This window comes from Thalassophryne amazonica, chromosome 14 (assembly GCF_902500255.1).
Source record: "Thalassophryne amazonica chromosome 14, fThaAma1.1, whole genome shotgun sequence".
NCBI classification, from domain to species: domain Eukaryota; kingdom Metazoa; phylum Chordata; class Actinopteri; order Batrachoidiformes; family Batrachoididae; genus Thalassophryne; species Thalassophryne amazonica.
The window spans coordinates 14303521-14329876 of record NC_047116.1 but is presented as its reverse complement, the minus strand read 5'-3'; the positions used below and the strand labels follow the sequence as shown (position 1 = coordinate 14329876).

Here is a 26356-nt window from a genome sequence, read left to right as displayed (position 1 = left end):
ACTCCCCTAAACTACAGGACCGGTATATCGGTCCGTTTAAGTCCGTTTTATGGATCCGCAGTGAGACCGGAAGCTGAAGCCTCACTGCGGATCCATCCCGTTTTCCACGTGTCCCGGATCAAGCCCCATCACACCTCACCCCTCTGTACTCCCGGTCCGGCACCACCTCCTGCCGGATCATCGATGGCGAGCCGGCTTGGACTGTGCGCCGGCTCTTAGATGTCCGTAGGATGGGCCGGGGCTTCCAGTATTTGGTGGACTGGGAGGGGTACGGACCTGAAGAACGCTCCTGGGTGAAGAGGAGCTTCATCCTGGACCCGGCCCTCCTGGCCGATTTCTACCGCCGCCACCCGGACAAGCCTGGTCGGGCGCCAGGAGGTGCCCGTTGTGGGGGGGTCCTGTTGTGTGGGCCGCTGAAGAGGAGGTACTGCTGGCCCACCACCACCAGAGGGCACCCTGCCTGGAGTGCGGGCTCCAGGCACCAGAGGGCGCTGCCGCCTCACAGGAGCAGCCGGGGTGACAGCTGACACTCATCACCTATGACAGCTGTCACCACTCATCTGATCAGCATCGGTATATCAGCAAGACGTCATCTCCACCTCTTTGCCGAGATATCGTTCTACCTGGAAGGTAATATTCTCAGCTGACTGCTTGACAGTAACCTTTTGTGATTTTTGTGAGTGATAACAGACTCTTTTTCCAACGAGAGGTGGAGGTAGTTTTCCTGCCGTGCGGATTGCTGGGTGCAAACGCGCCCACATTTAATTGTTTTTTTGTTCCTCGCCAGCAGTACCAGGTCCGACACGCGGAGGCAGTGGCCACCTGGGAGTTCGGGACTTGGCGGCTCCAGTATTCCCGGGGTCTGGTGGCGGAGGAAATCGTGTGGTTCCGGTTCTGCTTTGGACAGGCGTCTCCTATCTTCGAGCCTGCCCACACGACACCTTTGTGAATTGACTCTTGTCTATTGTTGTAATCTGTTGTAGTTGTTGTGCACATTCACAACAGCAAAGTGTTGTTATTTGACCTACTCCATTGTCCGTTCATTTGCGCCCCCTGTTGTGGGTCCGTGTACCTACACTTTCCCAACATAATCTCTTGTACTTCCTGACTTACTCTTACCACATCATCCAGCCTTTTCTCTCTCTCATTTTCTTCATTCATCAGCTCCTCGAAATATTCCCTCCACTTTCTCAACACACATTTCTCACTTGTCATCACATTACCATGTGCATCTTTTACCACCCTAACATGCTGCACATCCTTTCCAGCTCTGTCCATTTGTCTGGCTAATTGGTACAAGTCCTTTTTCTCCTTCCTTACCATTCAACTTCTTGTACAGCTCGCAATATGCATTTTCCTTAGCTTTTGCCACTTCTCTTTTCACCTTACGCCGCATGTCCTTGTACTGTTGTCTACTTTCTTTATCTCACCAACTATCCCAAAACCTTGTCGCCAACCTCTTTCTCCTTATGCTTTCCTGGACCTCTTAGTTCCACCACCAAGTCTCCTTGTCTTCCTTCTACTGTCCAGATGTCACACCCAGTACCATCCTAGCTGTCTCCCTCACATCTGTAGTACTTTTCCAGTTGTCCAAAACTGCTTCCCCTCCATCTGGTGCTTCTCTCACCTGCTCACTAAATTTCACACAACAGTCTTCCTCCTACAGCTTCCACCATCTGATCCTTTGTTGAGCTCTCATTCTCTTCTTCTTTACCTCTAAAGTTATCCTACAAACCACCATCTTATGTTGTCTAACTACACTCTCTCCTGCCACCACCTTACAGTCTCTGATTTCTTTTATCTTGCATCTCCTATAAAGAATGTAGTCCACCTGTGTGCACCTTCCTCCACTCTTATATGTTACTCTGTGCTCCTCCCTTTTCATAAAGTAGATATTCACTGCAGCCATTTCCATCCTTTTTGCAAAATCAACTACCATCTGCCCTTCCACATTCCTATCCTTGATACCATATCTACTTATTACTCCCTCATCGCCTCTATTCCCTTCACCAACATGCCTACTGAAGTCCACTCCTATCACACTCTCCGCCACCTCATCTAACACACTCCAGAAATCTTTCTCCTTTGTTTCACAACCTACCTGTGGGGCATATGCATTAATGATATTCATCATCCCCCCTTTAATTTCCAACTTCCAACTCATCACCCTGTCAGACACTCGCTTAACCTCCAACACATTCTGAAAATACTCTTCCTTTAAAATGACCCCAATACCATTTCTCTTCCTATCCTCACCATGGTACAACAACTTGAATCCACTGCTGATGGTCCTGCTGTTACTTCCCTTCCACTTGGTCTCTTGCATGCACAATATGTCTACCTTTCTCCTCTCCATCATATCAGCCGGCTCTCTCCCTTTACCAGTCATACTATCAACATTCAAAGTTCCTACTCTCATTTCCACCCTTCTAGTTTTTCTCTTCTGCTGTTTGTGGACACGTTTTCTTCTTCTTCTCCTTCTTCACCCAGCAGTAGCCCAATTTCCACCAGCACCCTGTTTAGCAACAGCACCAGTGGTGGACGTTGCTAACCTGGGCCTTGACCGATCTGGTGTGGAAATTCGATTTTTAGTCTGCATGGTTGGGTTGGCTTGTTTTACAACGGATGCCCTTCCTGACACAACCCTCCTCATTTATCCGGGCTTGGGACTGGCACTCAGAATGTACTGGCTGTACACCCCATGTAGCTGAGTTCGAAGGTTCTTAGGTCATTCCCACCAAACCCCAAGGTTATTGGGGTCCAAGCTCACAACTGTCATTTTTGACTCTGGTGTGCAACAAATTGGCACACACATGTAGGCAAGTTCTGGAACTGCCTACGTGAGACCAAATTTGCCAAATATCAACCACTTAGATCAAGCCCATTGTGGTCAAAGGTCAAAATTTCCACTCAGATTTTCATCCCACTTGGCAAACCTATGCCAGTTCTGGAATTGGCCAGGTGAGGTTAAATCTGACAAAGATAAAATTATTAGGCTCAAGGACATGTCTGCCTGTTAACCTATCCTCCCACATCCTTTGGCTGATTTCTACCACACTTGGTGAAGGTCGACTGGGACTGGTTTCATTTTGGCAAAGGCAAGGCCATTGCGATCAAGGTCAAGAAAATTGATTTTCAACTTCATCTGGACAAAAATGGATTCTGGTGTATTCTGGAATTGCCCTGGCAAGGTCAGTGAAAGGTCAATCATTTGTGTGAAGGTCACAACTGGGTTCAAAGGTCACGTGTTGCTTCCCAGAAAATTCAATCCATCAATGTGACCACGTTTAGGGCCCCTTCACACATAATGCAAAGTTTGGTCAACGTCTGGACAAAAACGGCGAAAAGCGCGAAACGGTTTGAATTTGCGCACCACGAAACATTGCGCCAATGGACAGGTGTGAGTTCGCCTATCGCCTATTCGCCAATGGACAGGCGAGAGTTCGTGTTCGTGACGGTGTCCTTGGAGCAGGAACAGTGCGAGGTGCACCACATGATCGCGCCGCTTATGTGGAATAAATAAAAAAAATAAAAACCAGTCGGTACCTGTGGGACCACATCGCGCCACTCATGTTTAATAAAAAAAAAAAAACCATACCACCCACGTAACGCGAACTCGCGCCTTCAAAAAGGTCTGATTACCAGTCAGCAACTTTACCACTGCGCTACAGAGCTGTCCTTTGAAACCTGCGGGAATCAACCTCATATCAGGAAGGACATAGAAGTATTAAAAAAAAAAAAAAAATTAAATCACACACCATATAAAAGCACTGCATTTATCAAGCGAGCAATATAAATATGATCCCTTCAGTTCTTCTGTAGATGACCCATGGCCAAAGACATACAGTCATGAAATGACATGAATGAGAAGCAGTGGGCTCTGATCATGTCCACAACTACTGGTCCGGTCCATGTAAGTCCATGTAAGTACAGCAATCAGATACACGTGCCTCACAGTGGACAGGTGTTAGTCCATGTCTGTCCAAACACAGTAGGTGTTGTCTTAGTGGGATGTCAGAATGACAGATCACCACAGCCGCTTCTGTCATAGCCACACCTCCTGTCAGCTCTCAGCGCACACACCAAAGCCACACTCATATGGAACTTAGACAAATGTCTCTGTGAGTACGACAGTGGTCGCCTGCAGTCTGTTGTTGTGTAAAGAGTGCAACTGGCCACACATTTTCTAAGTGCCATGCAAGCAGTGTTAGATGTTCGTGCGTGTCACCTGGAATTTGGCCGACACCTGCCGTTAGAGGGTGCGATGGGTTCGTACAGCGCACACTTTGTCTTTCAGCCGCTGGTGTGTGCAAATAGTTGTAGCAACAGGTATACGAAGCGTTGGAGACAGGGACGATTTCACACGGTTTGCACAAGATTCCTGGGTCATGCGCACTAAGTGCGCACTTCGCCCAAACTTGGCACTATGTGTCAAAGCCCTTAATGATGTCGTACTTATCTGACCTATCTGCCACAGCATGTTTGTGCCAGAGGATACTCTCCCACAGTGCATATGAAAAGATGTTACAACTTACCGGTGATTTCTCCGATTTTCTCCAAGGTGCCGTTTTGAGACCAGTGTAAGTTGTCTATGCCTTCAAAGAAGCATGCAGCTCCCTGATTGCACCAGAAAGGGGCGTTCATCTCAGGTCTCAAGTGAGGGAAGGTGCAGTTTCCCAGTTGAAACAATTCGTACCATTCCATGGTGTAGTTTGAGCCCGTTTCCAAACTGCTGAACCCAATGGCATCATGCATGATGTTCTGTGCACAAAACAACCAAACAGTGTATCTCTGCTTCATTATCCTCCCACAGGTGGCTGTAAATCCAACTTGACCCTGAAACTAATCCTGTCAACTGTCTATGATTTAATGCATCAACTGTAACATTTAACAGCTCAAAAATGAAACAAGTGGATCAGTAGTATGTGGAGTAGTACTGATCAGACCCACAAAATTTGGGTCATAACTGCCACTTAGATGGGCTAAAGCTTACTATATTTTTTTTTAGTTTATTTTAACATGATAGCAATCAATGTCATGTAGCTTCTTGATTTTACAGCCTTTCAAAGTGACCCACTATCAAGCAAATTTTTATGTTCATGAAATACCATTTTTGTATTTAAACACATAGAAATGCTAAATAGAACAGTAAATATCAATTGAATCAAATACTAAATAACAAAGCTGATGTTCACGCACAAGAAATACGTAATTCAATATGGCTGCCAATATCCAAGATGGCAGCTAAAAATATATTAAACACGTCAATCTAATGTTTTCCCAAGAACATGCTTTTTAACAGCCTTAAAATACCATGTATGCTGAGTGCTTGCAATTTTTGTTTCAACAAAATTCAAATTAAACTATTGAGGAGATGACAAAAACATTTTTTAAGCCTTTCAACATTTGAATAATAATTATTAAAAATAATCATTTGTTTTTTATATTGAATATAACATAATGAGTTGAATAATTTCTAACAAGTATCACTTAACTAGACAATTTTGCATGTTTGAGGATCAACCATATTATTTTGTACGATTAGAATTATATTTTATATTTGGCATTTATGTGTTTACACATAGAACAATTTTTCAGAATTTTGAAATGCTGGTCAACAGAAAGTCAATTTGAAATGCTGTAAAATCAAGAAGCTAAATGATATTGCTTGCTATTATGCTAAAATGAACTCTAGATAGCTTTCAGAAAAATATAGAAGACTGCCCCTCCTTGAACCTGGTTCTGCTGGAGGTTTCTTCCTGTTAAAAGGGAGTTTTTCCTTCCCACTGTCGCCAAGTGCTTGCTCATAGGGGGTCGTTTTGACCGTTGGGGTTTTTCTGTAATTATTGTTTGGCTTTTGCTTTACAATATAAAGCGCCTTGGGGCAACTGTTGTTGTGATTTGGCGCTATATAAATAAAATTGATTTGATTTGATTTGTTTCTGCCCCCTGGTGGTAGTCCTGACACCTCCTGGCCCATATACTGGAGCATATAACTGACAACAGGGAAAGTGGCACACTTACTAACTTCCCCAGCAAGTCTCCGAACTTGAATTCCCACACAGGCGCCTGCAGCCGGTAAACTGAAATGACGTCAGTGTCTCTCGTGTAGGGAATCCGTCCATCTGTGTCCCCAGTAGGACAGAAGGTGTAGAGGGCCTGACAGTAAGAGTCCACCGCAGGGCGTCGATCATAACGTCTGTCAACAACGAGACACACACCAGTGAGGAAAGACTTCAAACCACTTAATCACTAATAGATGGGTTTTAAAAGGTAAACATGCCAATTTCCAGGAAAGGTCCCGGGTGATCTTTTCGGATTTGGATGAAAACTTGACATAATATTCCTTAAGGACTACAAGGAAAAACCCTAAAATTTCAGTTATCAACTCCAGGAGATTCCCGAGTTATGGCCATTACAATTTTGTGCGTCACACTGTGACTTTTTGCAAAAATCTTTCAGTTTTTAAAAACTCATAAATTCAAATCTAACAGAGATGGAAAGTTAAAAATTTCTACCCATACATACATACTTTCAGCTTGGGACTCCGACGAGGGTGGTTGCATCTCCTCCACTCTCCCCTATCTCTGTTCTCTGCTTTTAACCTTCAAGTCCCTACTTCACCATACTGTGAATTCCTCAAATTATATTGGATTCTGGATCTATTGGACTACTATTGGATTAACCATGGAATTGATCAGCTGGTCTCTGAACGCTATTGACACCATTTTTTCTACAAGAAGGTCAGGACTGGGGGATCGTACCTGCCCAGATGGAACGTATCCTGCAGACTATGTTCTCGACTCCTGGAGTTCCTGGCATGTGGCATGCTTAGCGCCTTTCTCCGTTGAGGACATCGAGGGTTTATTTATCGTTGGTCTTATGGTAGCAGGGCTGGTAGTTTATGGCTTATGTGCTGCCCTGATCTACCGGAAAATTGGCAAGACGGCGGCATCAAGAACCACGGCCCCTCGCTTGTCCGTCATGATTAACGAGGTTGGCAAGGCAGTACATTCTCAGACTGCGATGACTCTTGAACTCAGACGTAAATTGGATGACATCTTGGAGCAGATGCGTGCCTTGCAGTTGAAGTTGAAGATTTCAGAGGCCTTTGAATATTCTTAATTCATAATTGGGATTTGGTTGTCCACACTGCTCAAACCATAACATTTTAGGCTTATCAATCCTGAAGGTCAAATCACCCGACTGTTTTCCTCCAGAGGAATTTTTTTCGGCCTGGGGAACACTGGCTGTTTCTTATCTCAACTCACAAAGACAATAAACTGCTTTTCACAGGACTGAAGCATGCTCCATTCCCTCCCCCCACCCGCCTCCTATCCCCCAGCAACACTCCCCTTTCCGGCGCCCGCTAACGTCATTCCTTCCCCCTTCGGCGGGGGCGGTGCAGTTTTAGCTGCGGCCCACGTTCTTCCCCCCCAAGCTGATGCCGGCGCATCTCAGGGTTGCTGTGTGGCCTTCACCCACTTGCCTCAATTCGGATAACAGACTTCTTCAAACTTAGTGCACATAAACAATGTCAAATGTGTATGTGCTGTCTTTAATTTAGATGTGTGCCATTATTACGGTAAACAAGTAATATTTGTGGACTACGAGCTCTATTAGAAAAGAAACCAACCTTTTTATTTTTTCAAAAACTATACAGATTTGAATCACGTGTGATTGTGTCAGACAAGCTTGAACCCTCGTGCACATGCGTGAGTTTTTTCACGCCTGTCGGTTGCATCATTCGCCTGTGGGCAGGCTTTGAGTGAGCACTGGTCCACCCCCCTCGTCGGAATTCCTTTGTCTGACTTCTTCCTGAGAGACTGGCGCTTTGCTTGATCAAATTTTTTTCTGAAACTGTAAGGCACATCCAAGTGGACACCATTCGAGAAATTCAGATGGTTTTCGGTGAAAATTTTAACGGCTGATGAGAGATTAAGGAGTGTTACTGTCGCTTTAAGGACAGCCCATGGTGCCGGACGGCACGCTGCGCCCTGAGCCGCCGTCGTCAGCCTGTTTCGAGCTGAAAACCTCCAAATTTAAGCCTCTGTTGACCCAGGACATCGTGAGAGAACAGAGAAGTTTCAGAAGAGGTCGGGATCAGCAGTTTATCCGGACATTCCACTGTTAAAGGAGATTTTGTAATGAAAGACGTGCGGATGGATTCGCGCGGCGCCACAGCAAAACACCTCTGTTGGAAGCATTACAGGACAAGTCTGAACATGCCCAGCTGTTAAACAATTTCTCGGATACTCACTCGACTGAAAGCCATCAAAAACCGCCTGAATCTTACGAATCGTTATCAACAAGGAGGTGTTTTTCTGTGGCGCCGCGCCATGAGCGGCGCCACAAGCTTGTCTGACGTAATCGCACGTGATTCAAATCCATATAGTTTTAAAAAAAAATAAAAAGGTCGGTTTCTTTTCTAATAGATCTCGTAATTGCAAGCCATCTCATTTAGAAATAAAGTTATGTATGACTTTTTGAATCCCTCACAAGCTGTTGCAGCAATCTGTGAGTATGGAAAAAGGGTTTGGCACCCCAAAATGAAAGGGCCATAACTCTGAAACACCTTTGAATTTTACACTGAAAGTTTAGACTTTGCTATTACACCATTTAAGGTGTTTCTGGTGAAGTTTTCATCCAAAACTGAAATGGTCACCTGGGAATCCATGGTTACAAAGTCAATAGTAATAACGTAATAATTAAAATTTTCAGTGTCAGAGTGATTATAGAGACTGAGATATTTATGACAACAGTATAGAAACAGACTGTTTACAATTTATACAGATTAATGCAGATTTTACACTTTTCACTTTTGTTTTAAATCCATTTAAAACATGAAATATAGTATGTTTATGTCTGAAGCAGTTTCAAAACAGTTTTAAACCAGTTCAGCTTTGGTGTGGAGCGGGTTCAAAGGAGTTAAAGCAGGTTTATGTGAAAACAGGTGTGTGGGGGATATCCTCAGACGATCTGAGTCACGTGACGCTCAGACGGTTTGTTTCGTGATTAACGTGTTCATACCTGTAGGGAACAGGCCACTGCTGTTCGGTATTCCTCATCTGTCCGGTAACACTGAGATTCAGGAGCAGATTTAAACAAAAAACTCTCTCCACGTAGCTCATTTCACAGCCAACTTCTGCACCCAAAACACAACACAGGAACACTTCCTCATTACTGACTGTTCAGTGGTCACGTGATGACGATGCCAAGTCCCGTGATCTTAAAAATCGGATGCTTTAAAAGATAAAATCTTCCTCCCTCCCCCCATAAAAATAAAACACATTTACCACCATCTCGTGTTGAAAACGTAGTTTCAACCAAAGATGTATATTATCTTTGGTTCCACGTCTGAAGAAGCGTTTATGCTTACATCATCCTGAAGATGGCAGCAAAGAGCTGCAGACAGCTGAATACGGTTTAAGGTGCAGAAGAAGAAGAAGCGGTCAGTAGAAGAGGGGGGTGTGTCGTTTCCACTCCATCATGGCGCTCAGTCTGCTGCTGTCCCGCTGCGTGTCCAAAAACTTACCGGCTGTCGCTTCACTTTACGCGGTCACCAACAGCTTCAGCACGTCGGCGCGGATGGATAAGCGCGTGGCTGTGGTTTTGTCAGGCTGCGGCGTGTACGACGGCTCTGAAATCCACGAAGCCTCCGCGATTTTGGTTCACCTGAGCAGAGGAGGTGCCAGTGTAAGTTTAACACGCAGAAAGAAACAGCCACATACAGCCAGTGTTAGTTTAACACCCAGAAAGAAACAGCCACATACAGCCAGTGTTAGTTTAACACCCAGAAAGCAACAGCCACCTACAGCCAGTGTAAGTTTAACACCCAGAAAGAAACAGCCACATACAACCAGTGTAAGTTTAACACCCAGAAACAAACACTCTTATGCAATGTTAGTTTAACAGCCACAAGCACCCACGTGCAACCAGTGTTAGTTTGACACCCAGAAACAATCAGCCACATACAGCCAGTGTTAGTTTGACACCCAGAAACAAATACCCACATACAATCAGTGTTAGTTTAATAGCCAGAAACAAACACCCACATGCAACCAGTGTACATTTAACACCCAGAAACAAACACCCACATGCAACCAGTGTACATTTAACACCCAGAAACAAACACCCACGTGCAACCAGTGTTAGTTTAACGCCCAGAAACAAACACCCACATACAACCAGTGTAAGTTTAACACACCGAAACAAACACTCTTATACAGTGTAAGTTTAACACACCGAAACAAACACTCTTATACAGTGTAAGTTTAACACACCGAAACAAACACTCTTATACAGTGTTAGTTTAACGCCCAGAAACAAACACCCACATACAACCGGTGTAAGTTTAACACACCGAAACAAACACTCTTATACAGTGTTAGTTTAACGCCCAGAAACAAACACCCACATACAACCGGTGTAAGTTTAACACACCGAAACAAACACTCTTATACAGTGTAAGTTTAACACACCGAAACAAACACTCTTATACAGTGTAAGTTTAACACACCGAAACAAACACTCTTATACAGTGTTAGTTTAACGCCCAGAAACAAACACCCACATACAACCGGTGTAAGTTTATCGCCCAGAAACAAACACCCACATACAACCGGTGTAAGTTTAATGCCCAGAAACAAACACCCACATACAACCGGTGTAAGTTTAATGCCCAGAAACAAACACCCACATACAACCGGTGTAAGTTTATCGCCCAGAAACAAACACCCACATACAACCGGTGTAAGTTTAACGCCCAGAAACAAACACCCACATACAACCGGTGTAAGTTTAACGCCCAGAAACAAACACCCACATACAACCGGTGTAAGTTTAACGCCCAGAAACAAACACTCTTATACAGTTAGTTTAACAGCCACAAACAAACACCCACATACAACCAGTGTAAGTTTAACACCCAGAAACACCCACGTGTAGCCAGAAATAGCCTAACCCTAACACCCACATGGAACCAGTGTTAGTTTAACGCCCAGAAACAAACACACATACAACCAGTGTAAGATTAACACCCAGAAACAAACACCTGTTGCTTTAAATAAAGTGGGTGTGTTTTACATACAGAAACAGTGTGTTTGAGAAGCTTCGTCAGTGATTATTGGTTGAAACACTGTACAGTACAAGGGCTTTAAATCACTTCGATTCCTGTTTAAAACCACCTTTAAAGAATATTACTGTTCTCTACATTTACTGTAACTCACTTTGAAAATAAATCAATCGGGCAGTTTTTAAATGGCCAATGCAAACCTCGTTTAAATCGGCTTTAAAAAAGGAACATCTGTCTTCCTTATTCCAGTAAAATCTAACTGAAGTAGTGAAAGACAACAGATGGGACTTGCAGAATTAATTTGTCAAATTGTCAAATTAGTTTTTCTTGTTTGTCTTCACCCTTTACACCTGTCAACTGCAGGTCCAGATGTTTGCTCCAAACATCGAGCAGATGCATGTGGTGGATCATCTGAAGGGCGAGCCGGTGCAGGAGAAGAGAAATGTGCTGGTGGAGAGTGCACGGCTGGCCCGCGGCAACATCCAAGACTTGTCCAAGCTCAGCGTGAAAGACCACGACGCCGTTATCTTTCCAGGTTGACTCGTAACTAGTGTTTAATTCTGCCTTCCACACTGACTGGTTTCTCCTGATGTAGACTTACTGTTCTGTAGGAATTATCAGCGCAGAATTTCAAATACCGTGAATAAAAAATACCAACATAAAGTGTACGTGTGACAGTGTTATCGTTCCTCTTGAAGGAATAACTCAGGAGGGATAGACGCGTGAACATTTCCAGTTCACTGAAAATGTCATGTTGAATAGGTGCAGCTGCATCAGGTAGGAAATAATAAAATATTTCCTATCTGATGCAAATATCAGGCTTTATGTTTGCAGGTTTTTCATATAAAAGAACAGATTTCAATCAGAGCCACGCCTTGTTCTCAAATATTTTTGGTGTCAGGGCGCCACCTACTGTCAGGCTGCTGGACAGCAGCTGTTCTAAATAAGTTTTGTTTTTGAAACGTGGCTGTAAACCCCATGTGCAACCATCAGGTCTTGGTTGTGTTTGTATCAGGTGTTTTTTGGGGGGGCAATTTCATTGCTCATTTTGTTGTTTTGATGCTTTCCAGGTGGTTTTGGTGCAGCAAAGAACCTGAGCACGTGGGCGGTGCAGGGTAAAGACTGCTCCGTCAATGCAGAGGTCAAGTCCACGCTGCAGGCATTCCACAGCGAGAAGAAACCCATCGGCCTCTGCTGCATCTCGCCCGTCCTGGCTGCCAAAGTCTTTCCGGGGTGTGAGGTCACTGTGGGCATCGAGAAGGACGAGAAGTGTGTCTGCTCTCCTCACACAGAGCGTTTTTAACCCAAACTCATCTTAACATGCCAGACGGTCTAGGTTTTAAACTTCTGCAGACTTCAGTGATCACCGATATCGTTTCTCACGCTCAGGTACCCGGACACGGCCGCCACAGCCGCTGCCATCATCCAGCTGGGCTGCAAGCACGTGAGTGAGAGCGTGAGCCAGAGCCACGTGGATGAGAAGAACAAGCTGGTCACCACCTGCGCCTTCATGTGCAACGCTCCAATCCACGAAGTGTTTGATGGAATCGGAGCGATGGTCCAGGATGTGCTGAAGCGTGCCTGATCGATCCCCAAAGATGATGGAACCAAGTGAAGGAATGTCGGAAGTCTGTTTTTAGTGTGAGCGAATCAGTCAGGTGCACATGATGGAAGAGGTCCATAAATCCTGCAAACATCACATCGTCTGTGTGGTTCACGATCATAAATAACTTTGTGAAAATTTGCTCTAGAAAAACTCTTGTCTGAATTATATTCTGAGCACTGATAAAAATGTAACACAATGTGAAATAAATGTAGTATTCTGCCATTTAAAGTGCTGTATAGCCAATAAAATGAGATCATTTATTTAAAAGGAAAAATTAAAGCTGTATAGGAATTTTTATTTGCATTTTTCTGGACAGTCCTTCAAACTATAAGCTATTAACATAGTTTATAGTTTCCCATTTCCCAGCATCCAGAATGATGCCTTCATTGTTTTTGTTTTATTTTGACCCACAGCTTAAAATGCAAAAATGTTAAATTTTCAGTTGAAACTAGTTCAAAAACATTAATATCTGGTGACAAATCAGTTTATTGCTTCTTAAAAGCATGAAAAGGTTCAAATGCATAATTTATCATTTAAAGGGGTGACTTTGCTTAAATCTGTAAGTACATTTTTTGTTATATTGCAAAATTACGGCACATTTTATTGGGGGAGGTGATAGTTTAGTGGTTAAGCGGTGTTGGGCTTGAGACCAGAAGATCCTTGGTTCAAATCCCAGCCTGACTGGAAAATCACTAAGGGGCCTTGGGCAAGGTCTTTAATCCCCGAGTTGCTCCCGGTGTGTAGTGAGCGCCTTGTATGGCAGCACCCTGACATCGGGGTGAATGTGAGGCATAATTGTAAAGCACTTTGAGCGTCTGATGCAGGTGGAAAAGCGCTATATGAATGCAGTCCATTTACCATTTATTGCTGGTAAAGTGTTTATTTTTTGCAGGGAATCTTGTGGCAAATACAATAATTTTGTGCTGTAAAATTTTAATGCAAGGTTTGGAATTAATGCTGCATTCAGTGGAAACTGGGAAATGTGTATTTTTGACATACAAATAGGAAATATAGTGAGTCTAATAAAGCTGTCATAAAAAAGTCTCCCCACTGACTTTAGTGAATCAAGTAAAAATAACTAATGTTAGTATTGATATCTGACGCAGTAGATTCGTGTTGTCGTACCTGTCCAGCAAATATCCAGCAAAACCATCTGAATTATGTCCAGATTATATGAAAAATTCTTCCCAACAAGACCTCTGGTGAGTGATGTGTTGCTGTCTTCAGTTACATTTTACTTTTTCATTGCTTTCAGTCACAACTGAAGGGTGACCATGTTCCTTCAGTGTTTTGTTTCTAACACCAGCATATGAAGCATAGTGGTGCCATTTTAACCAACAACAACATGATGGGAAAGTGAGATTCTCAGTGTTACTGTGTTCTACGTATTGTACTTGAAACTCAGAGGAAAAAAAGGCAAGCTCCAATTTGGGAAGGGCAATGGAATTGCCATTCAAGTCAGAATTCCAAGTCGGTTACTCTGTGGAGATGGAGGTCGCCGGTCTGACATCGCAGCAATATGGTGGCACACTGAGCGATAAACAGAATAACCTTTTTGTTCATTTTTACTGGTGTGTTGTGTTTGATGGCGGGTTTTATGAAATAACTAGCCGAGTTATCCGTTCTACGCACGGGGAATAGAGAATCATTTTAGCCATGTCGTATATTTTATGTCACTTTAGTTAAGGTATAGTAAGTTTCATTGTTGTATGTTGTCATTAATTTTCATAGAGCAATTTGTGACATTCATGAGACAAGTGAATGATGATAAAAAGGTGATAGCATGTCATATCATGGCAGTGCTGTGGGATATATAATGTTCTTAGTGTCTCTGCACAAGTTTCCCCAGCTGTATTACATTTAGTACATTTAGCACTTGGGGTTTTACGATCTAACGGGCCTCGCTTCTTGGGAGGCATATCAACAGTCTGAATGCTGTACACAGCAGGTACGTTTTTACACTCAACAAAAATATAAACGCAACACTTTTGGTTTTGCTCCCATTTTGTAGGAGATGAACTCAAAGATCTAAAACTTTTTCCACATACACAATATCACCATTTCCCTCAAATATTGTTCACAAACCAGTCTAAATCTGTGATAGTGAGCACTTATCCTTTGCTGAGATAATCCATCCCACCTCACAGGTGTGCCATATCAAGATGCTGATTAGACACCATGATTAGTGCACAGGTGTGCCTTAGACTGCCCACAATAAAAGGCCACTCTGAAAGGTGCAGTTTTATCACACAGCACAATGCCACAGATGTTGCAACATTTGAGGGAGCGTGCAATTGGCATGCTGACAGCAGGAATGTCAACCAGAGCTGTTGCTCGTGTATTGAATGTTCATTTCTCTACCATAAGCCGTCTCCAAAGGCGTTTCAGAGAATTTGGCAGTACATCCAACCAGCCTCACAACCGCAGACCACGTGTAACCACACCAGCAGAGGACCTCCACATCCAGCATGTTCACCTCCAAGATCGTCTGAGACCAGCCACTCGGACAGCTGCTGAAACAATCGGTTTGCATAACCAAAGAATTTCTGCACAAACTGTCAGAAACCGTCTCAGGGAAGCTCATCTGCATGCTCGTCGTCCTCATCGGGGTCTCGACCTGACTCCAGTTCGTCGTCGTAACCGACTTGAGTGGGCAAATGCTCACATTTGCTGGCGTTTGGCACGTTGGAGAGGTGTTCTCTTCACGGATGAATCCCGGTTCACACTGTCCAGGGCAGATGGGAGACAGCGTGTGTGGCGTTGTGTGGGTGAGCGGTTTTCTGATGTCAATGTTGTGGATCAAGTGGCCCATGGTGGCGGTGGGGTTATGGTATGGGCAGGCCTCTGTTATGGACGAAGAACACAGGTGTATTTTATTGATGGCATTTTGAATGCACAGAGATACCGTGACAAGATTCCATTGTTGTGCCATACATCCAAGAACATCACCTCATGTTGCAGCAGGATAATGTCCCAGTTCTTGCATGGCCGGCATACTCACCGGACATGTCACCCATTGAGCATGTTTGGGATGCTCTGGACCGGCGTATACGACAGAGTGTACCAGTTCCTGCCAATATCCAGCAACTTCGCACAGCCATTGAAGAGGAGTGGACCAACATTCCACAGGCCACAATTGACAACCTGATCAACTCTATGCGAAGGAGATGTGTTGCACTGCATGAGGCAAATGGTGGTCACACCAGATACTGACTGGTATCCCCCCCAATAAAACAAAACTGCACCTTTCAGAGTGGCCTTTTACTGTGGACAGTCTAAGGCACACCTGTGCACTAATCATGGTGTCTAATCAGCATCTCATCAAATCAAAAATCTATTTAAGCATAAAAATTCAAAAAGAAAAAATAATATAGCACCTTCAACTGCACCACAGACTAAAACAGTTAAATGTGGTCTATTAAACATTAGGTCTCTCTCTTCTAAGTCCCTGTTGGTAAATGATATAATAATTGATCAACATATTGATTTATTCTGCCTAACAGAAACCTGGTTACAGCAGGATGAATATGTTAGTTTAAATGAGTCAACACCCCCGAGTCACACTAACTGTCAGAATGCTCGTAGCACGGGCCGGGGCGGAGGATTAGCAGCAATCTTCCATTCCAGCTTATTAATTAATCAAAAACCCAGACAGAGCTTTAATTCATTTGAAAGCTTGTCTCTTAGTCTTGTCCATCCAAATTGGAAGTCCCAAAAACCAGTTTTATTTGTTATTATCTATCGTCCACCTGGTCGTTACTGTGAGTTTCTCTGTGAATTTTCAGACCTTTTGTCTGACTTAGTGCTTAGCTCAGATAGGATAATTATAGTGGGCGATTTTAACATCCACACAGATGCTGAGAATGACAGCCTCAACACTGCATTTAATCTATTATTAGACTCTATTGTCTTTGCTCAAAATGTAAATGAGTCCACCCACCACTTTAATCATATCTTAGATCTTGTTCTGACTTATGGTATGGAAATAGAACACTTAACAGTATTCCCTGAAAACTCCCTTCTGTCTGATCATTTCTTAATAACATTTACATTTACTCTGATGGACTACCCAGCAGTGGGGAATAAGTTTCATTACACTAGAAGTCTTTCAGAAAGCGCTGTAACTAGGTTTAAGGATATGATTCCTTCTTTATGTTCTCTAATGCCATATAACAACACAGTGCAGAGTAGCTACCTAAACTCTGTAAGGGAGATAGAGTATCTCGTCAATAGTTTTACATCCTCATTGAAGACAACTTTGGATGCTGTAGCTCCTCTGAAAAAGAGAGCTTTAAATCAGAAGTGTCTGACTCCGTGGTATAACTCACAAACTCGTAGCTTAAAGCAGATAACCCGTAAGTTGGAGAGGAAATGGCGTCTCACTAATTTAGAAGATCTTCACTTAGCCTGGAAAAAGAGTCTGTTGCTCTATAAAAAAGCCCTCCGTAAAGCTAGGACATCTTTCTACTCATCACTAATTGAAGAAAATAAGAACAACCCCAGGTTTCTTTTCAGCACTGTAGCCAGGCTGACAAAGAGTCAGAGCTCTATTGAGCTGAGTATTCCATTAACTTTAACTAGTAATGACTTCATGACTTTCTTTGCTAACAAAATTTTAACTATTAGAGAAAAAATTACTCATAACCATCCCAAAGACGTATCGTTATCTTTGGCTGCTTTCAGTGATGCCGGTATTTGGTTAGACTCTTTCTCTCCGATTGTTCTGTCTGAGTTATTTTCATTAGTTACTTCATCCAAACCATCAACATGTTTATTAGACCCCATTCCTACCAGGCTGCTCAAGGAAGCCCTACCATTATTTAATGCTTCGATCTTAAATATGATCAATCTATCTTTGTTAGTTGGCTATGTACTACAGGCTTTTAAGGTGGCAGTAATTAAACCATTACTTAAAAAGCCATCACTTGACCCAGCTATCTTAGCTAATTATAGGCCAATCTCCAACCTTCCTTTTCTCTCAAAAATTCTTGAAAGGGTAGTTGTAAAACAGCTAACTGATCATCTGGAGAGGAATGGTCTATTTGAAGAGTTTCAGTCAGGTTTTAGAATTCATCATAGTACAGAAACAGCATTAGTGAAGGTTACAAATGATCTTCTTATGGCCTCGGACAGTGGACTCATCTCTGTGCTTGTTCTGTTAGACCTCAGTGCTGCTTTTGATACTGTTGACCATAAAATTTTATTACAGAGATTAGAGCATGCCATAGGTATTAAAGGCACTGCGCTGCGGTGGTTTGAATCATATTTGTCTAATAGATTACAATTTGTTCATGTAAATGGGGAATCTTCTTCACAGACTAAAGTTAATTATGGAGTTCCACAAGGTTCTGTGCTAGGACCAATTTTATTCACTTTATATATGCTTCCCTTAGGCAGTATTATTAGACGGTATTGCTTAAATTTTCATTGTTACGCAGATGATACCCAGCTTTATCTATCCATGAAGCCAGAGGACACACACCAATTAGCTAAACTGCAGGATTGTCTTACAGACATAAAGACATGGATGACCTCTAATTTCCTGCTTTTAAACTCAGATAAAACTGAAGTTATTGTACTTGGCCCCACAAATCTTAGAAACATGGTGTCTAACCAGATCCTTACTCTGGATGGCATTACCCTGACCTCTAGTAATACTGTGAGAAATCTTGGAGTCATTTTTGATCAGGATATGTCATTCAAAGCGCATATTAAACAAATATGTAGGACTGCTTTTTTGCATTTACGCAATATCTCTAAAATCAGAAAGGTCTTGTCTCAGAGTGATGCTGAAAAACTAATTCATGCATTTATTTCCTCTAGGCTGGACTATTGTAATTCATTATTATCAGGTTGTCCTAAAAGTTCCCTAAAAAGCCTTCAGTTAATTCAAAATGCTGCAGCTAGAGTACTGACAGGGACTAGAAGGAGAGAGCATATCTCACCCATATTGGCCTCTCTTCATTGGCTTCCTGTTAATTCTAGAATAGAATTTAAAATTCTTCTTCTTACTTATAAGGTTTTGAATAATCAGGTCCCATCTTATCTTAGGGACCTCGTAGTACCATATCACCCCAATAGAGCGCTTCGCTCTCAGACTGCAGGCTTACTTGTAGTTCCTTGGGTTTGTAAGAGTAGAATGGGAGGCAGAGCCTTCAGCTTTCAGGCTCCTCTCCTGTGGAACCAGCTCCCAAGTCAGATCAGGGAGACAGACACCCTCTCTACTTTTAAGATTAGGCTTAAAACTTTCCTTTTTGCTAAAGCTTATAGTTAGGGCTGGATCAGGTGACCCTGAACCATCCCTTAGTTATGCTGCTATAGACGTAGACTGCTGGGGGGTTCCCATGATGCACTGAGTGTTTCTTTCTCTTTTTGCTCTGTATGCACCACTCTGCATTTAATCATTAGTGATCGATCTCTGCTCCCCTCCACAGCATGTCTTTTTCCTGGTTCTCTCCCTCAGCCCCAACCAGTCCCAGCAGAAGACTGCCCCTCCCTGAGCCTGGTTCTGCTGGAGGTTTCTTCCTGTTAAAAGGGAGTTTTTCCTTCCCACTGTAGCCAAGTGCTTGCTCACAGGGGGTCGTTTTGACCGTTGGGGTTTTACATAATTATTGTATGGCCTTGCCTTACAATATAAAGCGCCTTGGGGCAACTGTTTGTTGTGATTTGGCGCTATATAAAAAAAAATTGATTGATTGATTGATTGATCTTGATATGGCACACCTGTGAGGTGGGATGGATTATCTCAGCAAAGGAGAAGTGCTCACTATCACAGATTTAGACTGGTTTGTGAACAATATTTGAGGGAAATGGTGATATTGTGTATGTGGAAAAACTTTTAGATCTTTGAGTTCATCTCCCACAAAATGGGAGCAAAACCAAAAGTGTTGCGTTTATAATTTTGTTGAGTGTATGTCAAAAAACGCACATCTTAATTCACATGCAGTGCGCACCAGCCTGTTCGGATTCTAATTAAAGTCCACCCTAGCCAGCCGCTACTTCATAGGAAGTAAAGTGTGATGCTGCTACCTGACCTGAGTACCACGTGACCTGTGAAAATAAGGGCTCCAGAGAGCGGGTCGTGATCTAATATATAAGGCTGACCATGTGTGTGTGTGTGTGTGTATATGTGTGTTCATGCATGTGCGCTTTCAATGTAAGGGCCCCAGTGACCATATACCAAGTTTGGTGTCTATTGCTTAATTACTGTGGCTGTGCATAGCAAACACAAACCGTGCCACATACATACATAGATAGATTGCCTTTTACATTTGTGGATGACACGTCCTCAGGTTGTGGATGTTTATGTTGTAGTATGTCGGTGGGTCGCAAACTCCTCTCAAGATGGAGAATGAAAATATTGCAAAAAAGGAGCTCTATGTCCTTTTCCAGAGCACATGCTCTGGAACACATTTAGATTAGACTGCAGAAATACGGACTCTATAGTAGAATGCAGTATGTGTCTTATTGCATTTTAACCCACATGGGTAAAAATCCTAATTTCTTCCTGTTAAAGGAGAATATTGATTGTATTTGTGATAAAAAAAAAAAACCTGAATCCTTTATTTGAATATTAAAGAACAAAATTTAAAACATTTAAAAGGTTAAAAAAGGACTACATCTTTAGACAGAGTAAGTTGTGAAAATACATTTCTGAGGCTCAGAAACTGCATTTATTTTCTTATCTCTTAAATGATTAATTACAAGTGAATTATTTTACAGATTCTTGAAATGCTTCATGCAGTCATGATATTTAAAGAATTCAAAACCTGACAGTGAAAACTATTTGAATAAAAATAATACTGGTAAAGTGCATAAACATAAAATCTCTACAAAATCAAGAAGTATTTGAATCTCACTTTCTTCCTCCCTGAGATGCCTTCATGATTAAATTGATCAACAATCTCAACAGTTCTTTTCTGTCGATAGATTGACTTTCAGCTCCATCTGCAGTGAAGAAGGTTGGTGAATAAACATTCACAAAGTGGTCATGTACAGCAGCTCACACGGACTTCTTGCCATTGTCAGATAAGAGGTCAAAGGTGAGCATTCTGCGGCCGCCTCCATGTTTCCGATCACATCGATCAATCCGTCCACGCCCTCCAAGCACAGTGCGGTGGAAGCGTTGGCTCGAAATTTCTCAACCAGGTCTTCCTGAGTCAGCGGCTTCCTCCAGTGTCCGTAAAAGGTATCACATTTGTTTGTGCTCCACAGACCCTGCTTGGTTTCGATCACAACCTCACAGTACATCTGGTCAAAGCTGGGCTGGTTGTCTTCAGGCGTCTCTACCGTGACCTTGGACAGAAGCTCCTTCAGCGCCAGTCGCTTTATCTGCTCTTCGCCAAAAGAAGCCACAGTCACTTTGTTATCCAACAGGGCCGAGCAGGCGTTGAACTGGAAGGAGTGTCTGGCCTGGTGCTCGGTGGTGGGGGCGGGGCAGTCAATGTACCTGGAGGGAGGAACTCGTAGCGTCACGTGTTTGATGCTGTCGAGGTCAAAGTTCCCGACGCTACGCTCTAATTTTGCACGAGCTGCCAGGGCCGCGTCTACAACCCAGTGCATCGCCAGGTGGGCAGGGATGCTCTTGATGGCCACATCCTGATCCTCCAGAATCCATCTAAACCCACCGGATCCTGTCATTGGTGTAGGACTGTAGTCCGTGTAGTAAACCCCGAACCCAGACGGCAGGTCCAGGATGGCTGGATTCCCCTTTACACCCATACTGGCGAGCTGAGCGGCTTCCAGGCCTCTCCGTGCAGCGTTCCCTGCGTGCAGAGGTTTGGTCTGTGTGGTGGTGTTGGCCAAAGGGGCGCCGGCAGAAGAAGCAGCGATCGCCAAAGCGTGGCTGCACTGAGCAGGAGACAGACCCAACAATTTGGACGAGGAAGCTGCGCTGCCCATCACGCCGACAACGGTGGGAGGGTGGAATCTGACGGAGTGAGAGAGAGGAATGGTGACCAACACACTGGGACTAAATCAAGAAAAGTAATAGTTTGTGGAGAGAAGAGGAATAAGCAGTGGCTGCCTTGGTGCTCACCAGACCTAGGCTTTTGTAGACCTAGAATTTGGAAAGGAAGAAACTGACAATGAAGCTAATTTCAAACTACGTTACTCCAAAACAACATCTATAGAGAGAGAGAGCGAGAAGGAAGAAGTGCCTGCTTTAGCTGCATTCACACAAAATCCTTTCTGCAGGGTTGTGACCAAAACCACGTTGAAATAAACAGAAAATAACACTTTATTTCTGTGATTTACTGCATTTTTGTGCTGAAATCTCTCTCTCTCATGGACTTCAATCACTGCGTACCTCACTCATCCACCTCTCTCACTTTCTATTTAATGTCTAAAATGATAGAAAATCCTTTCTGCAGGGTTGTGACCAAAACCACATTGAAATAAACAGAAAATAACACTTTATTTCTGTGATTTACTGCATTTTTGTGCTGAAATCTCTCTCTCTCATGGACTTCAATCACTGCGTACCTCACTCATCCACCTCTCTCACTTTCTTTTTATTTAATGTCTAAAGTGATAGAAAATCCTTTCTGCAGGGTTGTGACCAAAACCACGCTGAAATCAACAGAAAATAACACTTTATTTCTGTGATTTACTTTTGTGCTGAAATCTCTCTCTCTCTCATGGACTTCAATCACTGCGTACCTCACTCATCCACCTCTCTCACTTTCTTTTTGTTTAATGTCTAAAGTGATAGAAAATCCTTTCTGCGGGGTTGTTCGGAGGCCTGGCTGTGTTATTTGAGTTTTATACCATAACTGCTGTTAAACAATCAGAAAAAAAAAATACTTCTGACAGTTTACTTCTGATTTTGTGCAGTTCTGTGTGTGTCTCTTACACCTGCTCCTAATTTCCACCCACCATCCAACAGATGGCAGGTCAGTCTATACGATATTACATAAGCAATGCAAAGTTTTTTTTGGGGGGGGGGGATTGACCTGGCAGTTTATCAGATTTTAATATTTGTCCTTGTTACTATATGCACTTGTACACAATTTGTAGATGTAAACAATAATAGCATTTATTGTTTTTTAATTTAGTTATTGTGTTATTAAACCCATTCCTGTATCTATCAATTCACTCACTGCATTTTTGAGGGTACTTTGGCATTTCCACAAAGCCCAGGAATGGCACTTAAAACTATTCAACATCTTGTATTTCCAGCCTTAGCTCCTCCCATTCTCCGGCTTATCCAGTCCTATAAACCCCCAATTGAGCAAGTTCACACCACTCGCATATTCATATTATATTTATTTATTTTCATTAATCCTTTTGCTTTTGTTTGTTGGCATAATTAGAAATGGCTCGTTTTATTGTCAAACAGCTCCGCCCAGGAACCAGAACCACATCAAAACTGTAGAATGGAAGAATGAATGTCTGGCATTCAGAAGGAAAGAAAACAGCGCCACCTAAAGGAGAGTAACCTCTGTTCCGATTGTCATTTGTCATTAGCTGTGCAGTTCTCCATTATTCTACCTGAATGTTTTCCTCAATATTCCTTGGAAATTTTGCACATTTCCAATTCAGTAATTTTAAAATTTATGAATTTGTAAATTTCGCCAAGTTTATAAATTTGCATTTGTGTCCTGTCATAAGTCATAAGGGTGTCTGTCATGACTTTAATCAACAGTTAATATTATTACACAGTAAAATCACCAGTGTTAAATTAACACTGCCAATGTATATATGGTCCTACTCTGGTCAGAGGGGGACCATATGTTCACTGTCAGTGTTAATTTTAGTTTTACACTGGTGAATTTACTGTGTAGCTGTACTTGTTATGTACTGTATGTGTGTATTAACAATGTGCATGTAGTAGGCACTTGAAATTCACATTAAAATTAATATTTGTTACAAATTCTGTTGCTTCACCTCAGAATGATTCTGCCCACCAAAGAAAAGAAGACAAAACCCTCTGCAGCCGCCAGTGCTAATTCTGTAGTTTTGCAAACACTAAAAGTTTTCATATCCAGCCTTCTTATCTTCAAAAACAAGTTCATTATTTTTGAGTAATTCTGCTCCTAAGATTGAATAATTTTTATGGTAGCTGTAATGTCTGTTTTTTTTTTTTATCTTTCATCTATAACATTTACAGCTGCAGAAATTCTCATATTGCAACTTCTTGTACAAATACTCATCTGCTGTTTGCACAACAGTAGATTTTTTCTTTTGTCGTCATCATTTTTGAGGAAAGACTACCTTGTGCAACATCTAGATGTTTCTGAGCTCTTTTAACCTTTTGGGGATGTTGTAGGCCTCCTCGGAGAATCTCAAGAGTCGTCCTTGCACCTCAATGCCCACATTGAAGGCCAGCAGCAGATCCAGACCAGAGGGCCGGATGGGCAGCATCTCTGCCAGCGCGAGCAGGGCCGGCAGGACCGCTCCCGAGGGGTGAGTCGCAGGGTGCCAGGTGTCGTCAAAGTCCATGGAGTGAACCTGTCAGCAGAGATCATCAACACTCTGGGGCACAGCCAGAGCCACAACGTGTCGACATTATTGTGCAGTTAACTGATCTGACTTACAGCAATGCCGTTAACGAATGCAGCAAACAGAGGTGGGAGAGTTACGTCTGATTTTCCCCAAACACAGCTTCTCTCCTTAGAATGGAACAACTGCAATCACACAAGAACACCAGATTGAAGTGACCAGTGGAGTTTACATGCAGATGACGCCCCAGGCCATTTTTTCCGTGAACTGAGCAAAAAAGAATATCTGAACAAGCAAGAGCACAATAATTAAATGAAATAACCAGCATACCTTTAGTTTGTGTATTCAGAGATTTTCTCATGGCTTAAATTGAATAAACATTGCTGCATAGATCTTAAAATGCAACATTCAACTGATGCTCCGCGGTAATGTTCAAACATTCATACAAGCAAATAAACCCGCTTACAGTTTGTGACCAAAGTGGCTTCTGATCTCCCTGATCTGAATCCAGATCAAGTTTTCTTCTATCAACATAAAAGATGTACAAAAAACTAAACTAAAATAGGACAAAATAATAACATTCACACAAATGTTCTCCAGATGTTTTGAGCTGATCTCTGCAAACTATCTTCAGGAGGAAGAACACTTCTGGATCTTTATTTACACTCAGGTCTGTAACATGTTTGTATAGTTGTATAGTGTATAGTTTTATCATTTTTTATCTGGAAAACATCACAACGGAGCTGAAATAAGTTGTGTTTGTAGTGTCGACTTTCAGCTTTAATTCAGGGGATTTAACAAAAATATCACATTGAGTAATTAAGGAATGAATTGTTTTTACAGAACATCCTTCCATTTTTAGAGCCCATAAGTTATCGGACAAACTAAATACAAGGATGATTACTTACACAGATTATCACTTTTACAGCTAGTTTTCTTCGGGCAAGTCAGAGGATGGACACATGAACATTTGCAAATCACTGAATATGTCTTGGACTTGATTTACATAAATCATTAACAAATACAAACAGTATGGTTCTGTTTGGTAACCTTGTCTGGAGTAGGCAGTTCCCAAAAACTGAGTGCCAAAAAATAAATAAATAAATAAAACTCAGAAGGATTTTAATATCAACAAATAATTAAAATCTAGGCTGGTGCCAACTGGCAGTCTGCAGGTGAAATTTCATGTCCTCTTTTCAACAAACTCCTGTGTGCTACTCCAGCGAGAAACGAGGTAACTGACCAAAGACAATATATGGACAAATGTAATAAAGTGTTTCAAATTGTAACACTCAAATGAACTGGGTTAATCAAATAAAAATGAACTTTAACAATATTTATGCCCACTTATTAACTTGATTTGGACAAACTTAGTTTGAGTTTTACTTGCTGAAGCAATTTAATTACTATTTCTGTTTTATCAGTGCACTGAAAGAAACTGAAATTTGGATCAACTTTCAAACGTTGCTGCAATTTGTTTCACCTAAATGTATTAATTTCTCTCAAAGTATATTTCTAATTTCAGGTTTCAACCATATTATAAATATGCTTTGATGAAAAGCCAATACATTTAAGTGTAATAATTATTGTAATTAAAAAAGTTGATTCAAGTTTCACTTTTTTCAGTCTATAATTCTGGATTCTCTGTACCATTAAATCCTGTATTTCAGGACTGTCAGCAGCCTCCTGGTTTCTCTGTACTGTACCTGACTGTACAATTTAATCAAGGTTATTTCTCACTTATTTTTCAATTAAATCCAGTATTTCTAGATTGGCAGCAGCCTACTGGTTTCTCTTCAGTGTAGCTGGCTGTACAATTTAATCAGTTATTTCTCACTTATTTTTCAATAAATCTGGTATTTCCGGATTGGCAGCAGCCTCCTGGTTTCTCTTTACTGTACCTGACTGTACATGAGGGTCTTGTTGAAGACTGACGTTCTGGTTCCCAGCAGTCCAACACCCAGGGTGTCCAGGATCATCCTTTTGCTCCTGTGAATCACAGTGTCCGTCAGCTGAGCCGAGCTGAGGGTAGCGACAGCTGCACCAAAGCTCTCTGTGACACCCTAAAGACATACAAAAATCCACAACTATAAAATATAACAATTCTGCACATTTAAACTCTCCCTGCATTGTTTCTCACATAGCTGAAAACTACATGATAAAAGTTGGTGTCTGCACCTTCCGTAGCATCGCTGGATCTCAACCTCTCAAAATGACAAAACATGAGAGTGAAG

At 42.3% G+C, this 26356-nt stretch overlaps 3 protein-coding genes and 1 long non-coding RNA gene across 4 annotated transcripts in view; 2 read left to right on the top strand and 2 right to left on the bottom strand.

The window, feature by feature from the left end:
- The window catches only part of cln5 (CLN5 intracellular trafficking protein), a 21214-nt gene extending 12025 nt beyond the window's left edge, over nt 1-9189 (bottom strand). The window contains exons 1-3 of the mRNA XM_034186283.1: nt 9031-9189; nt 6025-6199; nt 4536-4761 (exon numbers count right to left, since the gene is read on the bottom strand). Coding sequence (XP_034042174.1) covers nt 4536-4761; nt 6025-6199; nt 9031-9131 — 502 coding nt within the window. The 5' untranslated portion in view covers nt 9132-9189. The remainder of the gene's footprint in view (nt 1-4535; nt 4762-6024; nt 6200-9030) is intronic.
- LOC117524493 lies at nt 7894-21882 on the top strand. Its single transcript, XR_004564782.1, has 3 exons — nt 7894-7904; nt 14867-14875; nt 21814-21882. It is a non-coding gene; the product is annotated as an uncharacterized LOC117524493 (long non-coding RNA).
- Nucleotides 9441-12742, top strand: zgc:162944 (uncharacterized protein LOC569993 homolog). The gene is made up of 4 exons (XM_034186284.1): nt 9441-9696; nt 11438-11609; nt 12145-12343; nt 12464-12742. The coding sequence occupies exons 1-4, from the start codon at nt 9490-9492 to the stop codon at nt 12657-12659; spliced, it is 774 nt and encodes a 257-aa protein (XP_034042175.1). The 5' UTR covers nt 9441-9489; the 3' UTR covers nt 12660-12742.
- On the bottom strand, nt 20314-26356 carry acod1 (aconitate decarboxylase 1). The gene is made up of 5 exons (XM_034186282.1): nt 26301-26356; nt 26024-26185; nt 24218-24307; nt 23932-24131; nt 20314-21609 (listed from the first exon to the last, which is right to left on the bottom strand). Exons 1-5 carry the CDS (start codon nt 26310-26312, stop codon nt 20658-20660), a joined length of 1416 nt encoding a protein of 471 aa, XP_034042173.1. The 5' UTR covers nt 26313-26356; the 3' UTR covers nt 20314-20657.

What these genes read in the sequence shown, in the direction of transcription:
- acod1 (XM_034186282.1), bottom strand. An exon ending in AGACCCTCATGTACAGTCAG is followed by an intron (nt 24,308 to 26,023) that starts GTACAGTAAAGA and finishes GTGTGATTGCAG; the next exon opens with TTGTTCCATTCTAAGGAGAG. An exon ending in CATTCGTTAACGGCATTGCT is followed by an intron (nt 24,132 to 24,217) that starts GTAAGTCAGATC and finishes CTCTGCTGACAG; the next exon opens with GTTCACTCCATGGACTTTGA.
- zgc:162944 (XM_034186284.1), top strand. Translation starts at nt 9,490, where the DNA reads ATGGCGCTCAGTCTGCTGCTGTCCCGCTGCGTGTCCAAAAACTTACCG. An exon ending in CGACGCCGTTATCTTTCCAG is followed by an intron (nt 11,610 to 12,144) that starts GTTGACTCGTAA and finishes GATGCTTTCCAG; the next exon opens with GTGGTTTTGGTGCAGCAAAG. An exon ending in GGCATCGAGAAGGACGAGAA is followed by an intron (nt 12,344 to 12,463) that starts GTGTGTCTGCTC and finishes TCTCACGCTCAG; the next exon opens with GTACCCGGACACGGCCGCCA.